Below are 11,609 nucleotides of genomic sequence, written 5' to 3'. Positions count from 1 at the left end.
TGCTTACCTACATGTCCTAATTTTCCCACAGAAAACATAAGTACAGAAAAATTTCTGCTCAGAGTGGTTTTGTTCCCAAGACTTCGTGGGTCTTCAGGAAGAACTCCTCCAGCTCTGAGGTAAAAATACTACAGGCTGTGCTATGGACTGAATGTGTCCCCTCAAAATTCATATTTTAAAACCCTAGCCCCAGGGCCGGCCCCCTGACTTGGTGGTTAAGTGCGCGTGCTCTGCTGCTGGCGGCCCAGGTTTGGATCCCTGGCGTGCATCGACGCACCGCTTCTCCGGCCGTGCTGGGGCCACGTCCCACATGCAGCAACTGGGGGGAGGTGCAACTATGACATACAGCTATCTGCTGGGGCTTTGGGGAAAAAAAAGGAGGAGGACTGGCAATAGATGTTAGCTCAGGGCTGACCTTCCTCAAAAAAAAAAAAACAAAGAAACGAAAATAAAACCCTAGCCCCCAGTGTGACTGTATTAGGAGATGGGGCCTTTGGGAGGTAATTAGGTTTAGATGAGGTCATGAGGTATAGCCCCTATGATGGGGTTAATGTCCTTAATTTTATTTATTTATTTTTTCCCCCCAAAGCCCCAGTAGATAGTTGTATGTCATAGCTGCACATCCTTCTAGTTGCCGTATGTGGTATGCGGCCTCAGCATGGCCGGAGAAGCGGTGCGTCAGTGCGTGCCCGGGATCCAAACCTGGGCCACCAGCAGCGGAGCGTGCGCACTTAACCGCTAAGCCACGGGGCTGGCCCAAGGGTTAATGTCCTTATAAGAAGAGGATAGGGCCGGCCCAGTGGCACAGTGGTTAAGTTTGGTGTGCTCCGCTTCAATGGCCCAGAGTTTGCAGGTTTGGATCCCAGGCGCAGACCTACACCACTCATCAAGCCATGCTGTGGCGGTGTCCCATATACAAAATAGAGGAAGATGGGCACAGATGTTAGCCAAGCGCCACTCTTCCTCAAGCAAAAAGAGGAAGGTTGGCAATAGGTGTTAGCTCAGGGCCAATCTTGCCTACCACAAAAAAAAAAAAGAGAGAGAGAAGAAGAAGAGATTAGAGTTTTCTTTCTCTCTGCCCTGTGAGGAGGCAGCAAGAAGGTGGCTGGTTGTCTGTAAGCCAGGAAGAGAGCTGTCACGGGACAGTGAATCTGCCAGCACCTAGCTGCTGGATTTCCCAGTCTCCAGAACTGTGAGGAATAAATGTTTGTTTAAGCCATCTCATCTATGGTATTTTGTTATGGCAACATGAACTAAGACAGGCTGTAAACCTTTTTCTTTTTCTCTGATGGAAATTGAACCAATTCCTAGAAATAGACCAGCAACTTTGGAATTGCCCTCTTGTCTAGGGTACCAGGGAAGCCAGAAAACCAGAGGTTTCTTTTAGGCAAGACCTCCCTGGGTCTGAGAACTTGTTGTTGTTGCTGACAGGGGTGGGGGAAAGGGTTTAAGAAACATGCTTTGGGAGATTCTGTTCCTTTTTCCCTACCTGTCTCTGACGTCCCCAAAAACATTTGAGAGAATAGTTGTAATGAGAGATTGGCTTGAGATAGAAAGAAAATTTGTGAAATCCCAGACTCTGGAAATGGAGAGGGATCTTATTTTTTTTTTTTTGTGAGGAAGATCAGCCCTGAGCTAACATCCTTGCCCATCTTCCTCTACTTTATATGAGATGCCGCCACAGCATGGCTTGCCAAGTGGTGCATTGGTGCACGCCCGGGATCTGAACCTGCGAACCCTGGGCCGCCGAAGCGGAGCGTGCACACTTAACTGCTTATGCCACCAAGCCGGCCCTGGAGAGGGATCTTAGAAGTCTTCAGTTCTACCTCTTTGTCCTTGACAACATGAGTGGCATGGTGGTCCATTGTTGGTCCTAGCTAATTATTAGAAAGTGAGCTGCATTGTTCTTCCCCATGCTTTGCTGTGCCCTCTGGGGTTTTGAGGAATGAGTCTGCTGCCATTTCTGGACAGCAGCTCTTCATTGGGTTTCTCTTTTCTAATCTAAACATCCTCAGTTCTCCAAGTTGCTCTACCCAGGACCCCTTGCCACTCCACTCAGCCCTTGGAGGAAACTCTCTTGTCTGTCCATATAGTTCTTGAGGTGCCCAGAACTGAACAACAGTTTGCATAGTAGGGTGACCAGTGAAGAGGATGGTGGGAACACTAACTTGCCTAGCTTTGCACACTGTTGTCTGGATGAACTGTCTAAGGTGACATCAGCCTGTCTGACAGCTGGGTCACACCTTGGCTCATGGCATGCATTCATTTGGTCAATGTGAGCCAGCAGGAGTTCCCGCATGCTAGTATCATGAGACACTAGAGCTGGGCCAGAGAGATGAGGGATCTTATTTAGGAATAAACTTTAGAACAGAGCAGCAATTTTCCCTTCCACCTCCATTTGATGTCACTGTCCAACCTGTAGTGTCTTCCTAAGGCATCTTAGATCTTTGGGCCTGGGAAAAGGGGAAGGCAGGGAGGGGCAGTCATCTCTAGCTTTCAGTTAAAAGTTGGAATCTCTGCTCTTGCCTAAAATTAATTCTTGGAATATTTATTGAGTGTCAGTCCTGCTCTAAGCACCAAGCTAGGTACTGAGGATACAATGGAAAGCACAATAGACATAGAGCTTATAAAATATTGTGGGTGAAAATATAGTATTAATTAAATAATCATATAAATAAATATATAATTCCAAAATATGATAAATGCTTTGAGAGAAAAGGAGAAGGTTCTATGAAAATATATAATGGGGAATCTGACCTAGTCTGACCTAGTCTTCAAGTCCTTGAAGAGGTGACGCTTGGATTTCTATCATTGAAGGAAGAGTATGAGTTAACTGGGCAAAGGTGAGGGGGAGGGGCAGTTGTGGTTGGAAAAGGTATTATAGGCAGATGCTAGAGTGTTTGAAGGCCCCAGGCAGGAATAAGACGATGAGCTTGATTCCTTCACAGCTGGCACAGTAACATACAGCAGGCTATCAGCTGGGAGATGGGTTGGTCAGTTGAGGCATGGGTTGGGTAGGTATTTATTTTGGTTTATGGACCAGATGGCAGAGAAGAAGCTAGCCCTTGCAACACAATGATATCAGTATCTATCTGATGATGTCCACATCATCAGGTTATTGACTTTGTATCAGTATTGTATTCAGATTGATCTGGCAACGTGCTCCTCCCTTACTCCATGTTGACCCCAAGGCCATGTTTTTATACTCATCCTACCCTGGGAAGCACCCTAGGAGGCAGGAGCTGAAGTCAAGAGCTCCTTGGGTGTGGGTTTTCCTGTGGCTGCATGATTCACTATGGACTATCATGAGTCCCAGCTGCCTCCAAGATTGGACAGAACAAAAAGTGACAAGCATGTGAATGCTAGGGATGCTAGGTCAGTCATTTTCTGTTGTATATCTTTTAGGTTCAGCTCCAAGGTGACAGTGAGGGCAGAGTTCACAAATCTGAGCTCAGCTCTTCCAGGCAGAGAACTCCTTGTCAGTGGTGCCATCTGCAGGGCATTAAGGAATTTGCCAGGAATTTGATGGGATTGGAAGGGGAAAATGGCATCTCTCTCCTCCCTAGCTCAAGCCTCTTAATCTGAACATGTCCCTAAATCACAGCCCTGGTCCTCCACAGGGTTGAAAGACCTCTATTCTTTCTGATCATGTGGCAGGCAATATTTAAGATACCTGGTCCTACAAGTCAGGACACAGGGCTGTGGTATCACTTACCTTCTTTCCTGCCAATTCAGTCTGTCTTCTGTAAAAATGACGCACTGGCTCCTCCCATTTTAGGGTTGCCTCAAGGAGGTTAAGAATGCTGGGTTGTGAAGGCATTTAGGTATTCTGGCGTTAAAAAAACAAAAGTGGGTGAGTGTAAATTGAAGGTGTTGACAAGTTAAGGTTAATTATCATTAGTATCATTATCATCATCCTCACCATCTCTAAGTAAACCCTCTTTGGGCTTTTACTTATTTCTATTTCTTTTCTGAATAAGTGGCTCTTTCTTCCTTGGCAGTGGCTCTGGAGTTCCACTGAGCAGAGCTGTCAAGTCCTGGGCGTGCCCTGTCCCTCACCTCTCCAGCTTGAACACACATCTCTCAGCTTACAAGTCCTCCCAGACTTGATTGCCCTATTTGCCACCACCCTCTGAGAAAGGCAGGATGGAAATCTGTAGCGCAAAAGCGAAAATAGACCCAGAAGTTTAAGAGAGCTTGACTAGTGACAGAACAGAGAGGTCAAATGCCTCTCTTGGTTCCCTAGGCCTCTCCACCCTGAGACTCAACTTCTCAAGAAGTGCTTAAAGAGACTTGGGCTTGGAGAGATAGTGAATACATTTTACAAAACCCTGTAGTTTATTTTTTTATTTATTATTTTTTTGTGAGGAAGATCAGCCCTCAGCTAACATCTGTACTAATCCTCTTTTTGCTGAGGAAGACCAGCTCTGAGCTAACATCCATTGCCAATCCTCCTCCTTTTTTTTTCCCCCAAAGCCCCCCAGTAGATAGTTGTACGTCATAGTTGCACATCCTTGTAGTTGCTGTTTGTGGGACACGGCCTCAGCATGGCCAGAGAAGCGGTGCGTCGGCGCGCACCAGGGATCCGAACCCGGGCCGCCAGTAGCGGAGAGCGCGCACTTAACCACTAAGCCACAGGGCTGGCCAAAACCCTGTAGTTTAATGTTTATATTGAATAGAACAGTCAAGAATCTGACCTAAGAGGGAAATAAATAATCATTATTTATTTTTACTTCCCTTGGAGCATTCTATGGGCCATAAACATGACCAGGCACTGTGCTTGCTGCTGGGACAGAGATATAGATAGTAAGACCCCGGTACTCCCCTAAAGGAATGCTTGATGGCATTTCCTGGCTGCCTCAGCATTTCATTATAGCCATCCCCCTCCTCATGTCCCACACTTGGTATCTCATGTCACCAAAGGCTTTGACTACTAGTAACTGCTAGTCATCATCTTGATGTATAAGACGATTGGGAACAAAGGAGACAGAGGGAAATATTGAATTTGAGCAGCAAGTTGGGTCAATAACCAAGTAATTAGGGTATAAAGGGGATTGGATAGTTCAAGAGAAGTATAGATAGGAGGTATCTGTTGTAAAGGATAGCTTAAAAGGCCACCCAAAATATTGAAATTCGAGTTTAAACTGTAGAAAATAGAAAACCTCTTCTCTCTAAACTGCAGGTTTCTTCTCTTTTTAAAAATAAAATATTTCAAGCATACAGAAAAAAAGGGATAATATAACTGGTATTGTTCTATTCGATAGAAACGTTAAACCTTAGGTTTTTGTATATAACTCCCACTGATTCTCACCTCCTGTCATTGTGTAGTTTCCTCCCACACTGAATAGGACTGACGTGTAAGGAATATGATTTGTAGAAATGACAGAGTGTGACTTTCGAGGTTGGGTTGTAAGACATTGCGGATTCCAACTTGCCCTCTCTTGGATCACTCACTCTGGGGGAAGCCTGCCCCCATGTCGCAATGACACTCAAGCAGCCCTATGGAGAGGTCCGTGTGGTGAAGAACTAAGGTTACCTGCCAACAACCAGCACTAACTTACCAAGCATGTGAGTGAACCACCTTAGAGATGAATCCTCCAGCCCCCATCAAGCATTCAGATAACTGCAGCCTCAGTCAACATCTTGACTGCAACCTTATGAGAAACTCTAGGACAGAACCATCCAGGTAAGCTGCTCCTGAATTCCTGACCCTCAGAAACTGCATAAGGTAATGTAGTTGGCCCTCTGAATCTGTAGGTTCTGCATCCTCGGATTCAACCAAGCATGGATCAAAGGGCCCATGATGGTTGCATCAGTACTGAACATGTACAGACTTTTTTTTCTTGTCATTATTTCCTAAACAATACAAGAATTTACATAGCATTTACATTGTGTTAGGTATTATAAGTAATCTAGAGATGATATAAAGTATACGGGAGGATGTGTGATTACATGCAAATACTACACCATTTTATATAAGGGACTTGAGCACCTGCATATTTTGGTATCCGCCAAGGGTCCTGGAACCAATCCCCTGCAGATAGCGAAGGACAACTGTACACATAAACTGTTTTAAGCTACAAAGTTTTGGGGCAATTTGTTATGCAGCAATAGGTAACAATAAAATCGCAAGCACCTACGTACCTATCACCCAAGCTTGTCTTAACATCTTGCCTTGTTTACTACAGGTCTTTTTTTTTTTTTAAATACAAACAACCTCCCCCCTCCAAAAAAAACCCCAAACCAAAATAAAACATTAGCTACAGTTGAAACCCTGGCTTCTTCTCTATCCTCTCCCTGTCTTGTGCCTCGGAACTCTGTACAAAGCACCAGGGCACACTCTACACTGAACACGTGCTTTCCCGATTTTAGGCCACCTGGGACACCTTCCTGAAAAGCAAGCTCTCTCTGCATTGGTTTCCTGCTGCTTCCCAGGCTCTGGCCTAGCTACTGTTCCCTCTTGTTTTGCAGAAAACAACAGAGGGGGACATTTCAGAGAGTCTTCAGACATCTCTTAAGATGGTCTTCCTGTGAGTTCAGCACTAACTCAAAACCTTCAATCCGTTTGGTCACAAATTCAATTTCTGGTTCCCCTCAGTGCTTTAAAGCCCTGGTATTTGCCTCCCCTTAGGACCTGTGCTATGCTGGCCCTGCAATGCCACCCAACGGCTTTCTCCCTGAAATATCTATGCCAAATCAGATTGTTTCAGGAGCTGACAACTATTTTGTTAGTTTATAGGACTTATCAGCTAGAAAAAACCCCTAGAAAATCTTGGTATTCTCTACTCTTAAACCAAGACATCAGTGTCTTCAGCAGACCATAATAATAGTCCTGGTGCATTCTGAATCTGAAATGTACATTTTTTCTTAGGTTAAATTCTCTATTTGCATCCTGTTTGCCTATCCCTATAGTCCGTTAGATGCAGTCAAACTATATACTTGAAAGAATGTAAACTATGCCAAGTGCTATTAATTGTAAACTCTTATCCTTTACAAATGCTGCCACTTCACCCCCTTGTAAATTAAGCAGCACCATTCCATAAATGCATGTGGCTTATTCTTCCTGTTTTTCTTAGTATAATTTTGATCACCAGCAATTCAGATCCTGCAATTTTTTCTCATCCCATTATAGGACTGGAAACACAATTTTTACCTCACCATGCTGAAATATTCCTTTAACCAGCTGTTTTCCTGTTCAAGGGTCATTTTGAGATTTTTTAAGTTAATTGATAAATTAGTAGGTCCCTTTAAACAGCAGTCACATTATTTGCAGGATATTCAAAACTACTTACTTCTTATACCTAACTCATTAGTAATGACTTAATAATCTCAAGAGCTAGATTAGCAGGATGATTTTTTCAGTACATCATTTTTCCAAGCCCTCTCTGACCTGGATTCTAACACTGGTTGAGGTGATTTTAACAGAACAGTGTCAGAATCCAGTGCATACTTTTTCAGACCAGTGTGCTCCTTCTTCCCCATACAGGTAGCTAGATAGAAAGTGAGGTCCTTGCTATCACCCACTGCCCTGTTGCAGACTTTATCCTGCAGACTTTATCCTCTAGAAATAATTAGTAATACATCTTGCATTGGAGAAATCAATTTAGAAAAAGCACAGAAGTCAAACTTTCTTTCTTAAAGCCTTTACTTTGAGACATAATGGAAAAATCTTACACGTACACATGGAAAAGCAAAACATGATCACAGTTAAAAGCGAAGACAATTTAACCAGATAGCTTTAACGCCTGTCAGCTAACGTTGAAGCTGAAATTGAGTATGACATGCTGCAGTGCTGAAGGGAGTGCTAATTAGTATTCCTCTCCTTCTTCCTCACCTTCTCCTTCAACAGAATCTACACCAACCTCCTCATAATCCTTCTCAAGGGCAGCCATGTCCTCACGGGCCTCAGAAAACTCTCCTTCCTCCATGCCCTCACCCACGTACCAGTGAACAAAGGCACGCTTGGCATACATCAGATCAAACTTGTGGTCCAGGCGAGCCCAGGCCTCAGCAATGGCTGTGGTATTGCTCAACATGCACACAGCCCGCTGTACTTTGGCCAGATCTCCACCAGGTACCACAGTGGGAGGCTGGTAATTAATGCCAACTTTGAAGCCAGTGGGGCACCAATCCACAAACTGGATGCTGCGCTTGGTCTTAATGGTGGCAATGGCAGCATTGACATCTTTGGGAACCACATCACCACGGTACAACAGGCAACAAGCCATGTATTTACCATGACGAGGGTCACATTTCACCATCTGGTTCGCTGGCTCAAAGCAAGCATTGGTGATCTCTGCTACAGAAAGCTGTTCATGGTAGGCTTTCTCAGCAGAGATGACAGGGGCATATGTGGCCAGAGGGAAGTGGATGCGGGGATAGGGCACCAGGTTGGTCTGGAATTCTGTCAGATCAACATTCAGGGCTCCATCAAATCTGAGGGAAGCAGTGATGGAAGACACAATCTGGCTAATAAGGCGGTTAAGGTTAGTGTAGGTTGGGCGCTCAATATCGAGGTTCCTACGACAGATGTCATAGATGGCCTCATTGTCTACCATGAAGGCACAATCGGAGTGCTCCAGGGTGGTGTGGGTGGTGAGGATGGAGTTGTAGGGCTCAACTACAGCTGTGGAAACCTGGGGGGCTGGGTAAATGGAGAACTCCAGCTTGGACTTCTTGCCATAATCGACAGAGAGACGCTCCATCAGCAGGGAGGTGAACCCAGAACCAGTTCCCCCACCAAAGCTGTGGAAAACCAGGAAGCCCTGAAGACCTGTGCACTGGTCAGCCTGTTAGAAAAGAGGAAAGAGAAAACATAGTTATTGCTTTTTGTGATATAATCATAGTAAATCTATTTTCACTTTTCATACAATTCCAAGGATATAGCTCTTATTTTGACAAGAAACACTTGGAAAAAAATGTAGATGTTCCTGGAATCACTCAGCATTTCTTAATTAAAAAATATCTGTATTAATATTTACAAAATGACACCAAATAGTTCATGTTTTAATTGAGTTTTTTTAAAAACTATAAAAGAATAATTCCTCATTCATTATTACATTTCAATTCTGTGTTGAAAGGAGCCTATGTCATTTTTTGTTGTTGTTGTTTTTGTGAGGAAGATCAGCCCTGAGCTAACATCCATGCTAATCCTCCTCTTTTTGCTGAGGAAGACCGGCTCTGAGTTAACATCTATTGCCAATCCTCCTCCTTTATTTTTCCCCCCAAAGCCCCAGTGGATAGTTGTATGTCGTAGTTGCACATCCTTCTAGTTGCCGGATGTGAGATGCGGCCTCAGCATGGGGGCAGAAGCGGTGCGTCAGTGTGCGCCCAGGATCCGAACCTGGGCGGCCAGTAGCGGAGCACGCACTTAACCACTAAGCCACGGGGCCGGCCCAAGGAGCCTACTTCAAATGTCTTCCTTAGGCTCATTATTTACTTTATTCTTGAGCATAAACATACCAGTTTCCGAATTCGGTCCAAGACGAGGTCAATGATCTCCTTGCCAATGGTGTAGTGCCCACGGGCATAGTTATTGGCAGCATCTTCCTTGCCTGTGATGAGCTGCTCAGGGTGGAAGAGCTGGCGGTAGGTGCCAGTGCGAACCTCATCTGGAAAAGGAAGACAAAGCAGCCACCCATCACTAACCACCTGCACAAGCCTGCTCAACCCCAGGGCATCAGCGGAGCCCCCAGGACAGACCTCCTGTCCCAGACCCCTGGGATCTCACTCAGGTTAGTGTGGTCAACTCACCAATGACTGTGGGTTCCAGGTCTACAAACACTGCCCTGGGCACATGCTTGCCAGCACCCGTCTCACTGAAGAAGGTGTTGAAGGAGTCATCTCCTCCCCCAATGGTCTTGTCACTTGGCATCTGGCCATCGGGCTGGATGCCGTGTTCCAGGCAGTAGAGCTCCCAGCAGGCATTGCCGATCTGGACACCAGCCTGGCCAACGTGGATGGAGATGCACTCACGCTGTGGAAAAGGAAGGAAAAAAACAAAATTCAGGGTTAAACTTATCTAGCAGTGACTATGAAGCAGAACAAAATACTTATGGAATCTTAATCTTACAAATTTCCTCTTTTAAAATGAATTAAAATATAATACTCTTTTCCTAGGGGAGAACTGCTATCTTTCTGATCTACACTGCTTTTACTGAATTTTTTCCACTTCTAAATTGCCAAGGCCTCTTTCTAGGGCAAGAAGAGAGCTTAGTCACAGCTTCCTCCTTTGGAGGATCAAGATAGGGTGGAAGCCATCCATCCAGTGCTCAGGCCCCAGAATCCCATTTTAGACTAGGTGGCCAGATTTCCGGGCAGCTACCAGCACAGGAAGCACGTGTCCAGAGCAGAGGAAATGTCTGGCCGCAGGGACCAGGGGCGGGGCTCTGCGGCACTGGATGAATGAGCAATTCAGGGGCACGCGCCCGCGCCCCCACCCTGGCCGGCGGGGCCGCGCAGCTGCAGAGGCACGCAGCAGCCACGTCTGCAGAGGCGCTGCCATGGCCAACCATCCTCCATTCCCCGCAGGCGTTGGGCTCAGCCCAACACCTCCACATCTGTCAGGGCGCAGCAGGGGATTATCAGCGGCCCAGATCTGGACCAAGATCCGATTTCCATTCCCTCAAAATCCTCACCGCCACCACCTGCTCCCACACACATTCCTAACGCAACAAAGAGGCCAAGGAGGGACAGATGGCCTCTACAGGCTGTTGGGAACTAATTGTCCTAATACACTGGCGTAGTGCAGTACACTGACAAGGAGCCCTTCTCCACATTCATCTTAGTGCTTCCATTTAAAAAAAAAGAAAACTCGGTAACAGGAGCCGCGCCCTCTAGCCATAGACCCGCAGCGCCCCAGCGCGCACGCGCAGACTGCAGTGGCGGTCTCCCGCCGCTCTCTGGCGGGAAGGTAACGGTCGCGCCTGCGCTTTTGTGTCCTGCCCCTTCCCGCCTCCGCTTTCTAGCTGAGGAGGAAGTGAGGGCGGGGAGAGCCCGCGCGCGCCCGCCAAAGGCGGGGGAAGGATGGGGGGATGGGAATGCGCGGGAAAAGACTGTCGAGTCTGGGGGCGCCGCGCTCATCAATTAAGGGCTAAATGAGAGCCTTAACCACGGCGGAGGGCAGCCCGCACCCCGCCATCCCCTCCCAGAGTCCGAGAAGAAAACGCGGTGGCCGCCCTCTTTCCGAGCCTCAGCCGTTCTCCACGAACCGGGGTCTATCTACTCCCGCCCTCTCCTCTCGCCTCGCTTCTTGCCCTCCAGATGGCCAGCGCTGGTCCCGGCCCTCTCCAACTAGAGGCCCTCCGCGACGCCTCTCCCCGGCTCGCTCTTCCCCATTTTCCCGAGCAAGGGCGGCGCCGCGTGCGGCCCACTCACCATGGTGGCTACGGGTTAGCAGGCGACAGGAATAGACACCGGGTCCCGGTTACCGTCCCCGACAAGCTAAGAGTCGAGGTAAGTAACGCACTGAGGCTGGGGCGGCGCCGGAGCCACTTAAGTAGCGGTCCGGGGGGGGGCGGCGGGCACAGGCGGCGCCACGGCCGCGGGCCCCTCCCCCGGCCCGGCGCGTCCACTCGGCGCCCGGCTCGGTCGCCGCAGAGGCGGGCTCT

At 47.3% G+C, this 11,609-nt stretch overlaps 1 protein-coding gene across 1 annotated transcript; it reads right to left on the bottom strand.

Annotated features, from left to right (window-relative positions):
* Positions 1-7,627: 7,627 nt before the first annotated feature.
* Positions 7,628-11,483, bottom strand: LOC131416129 (tubulin alpha-1B chain). The gene is made up of 4 exons (XM_058558344.1): positions 11,377-11,483; positions 9,754-9,976; positions 9,463-9,611; positions 7,628-8,789 (listed from the first exon to the last, which is right to left on the bottom strand). The coding sequence occupies exons 1-4, from the start codon at positions 11,377-11,379 to the stop codon at positions 7,809-7,811; spliced, it is 1,356 nt and encodes a 451-aa protein (XP_058414327.1). The 5' UTR covers positions 11,380-11,483; the 3' UTR covers positions 7,628-7,808.
* Positions 11,484-11,609: the final 126 nt, after the last annotated feature.

Source organism: Diceros bicornis, chromosome 17 (assembly GCF_020826845.1).
Source record: "Diceros bicornis minor isolate mBicDic1 chromosome 17, mDicBic1.mat.cur, whole genome shotgun sequence".
In the NCBI taxonomy this organism is placed as follows: domain Eukaryota; kingdom Metazoa; phylum Chordata; class Mammalia; order Perissodactyla; family Rhinocerotidae; genus Diceros; species Diceros bicornis.
The sequence above is the reverse complement of the archived record's forward strand: the minus strand, read 5'-3'. Positions and strand labels throughout refer to the sequence as shown.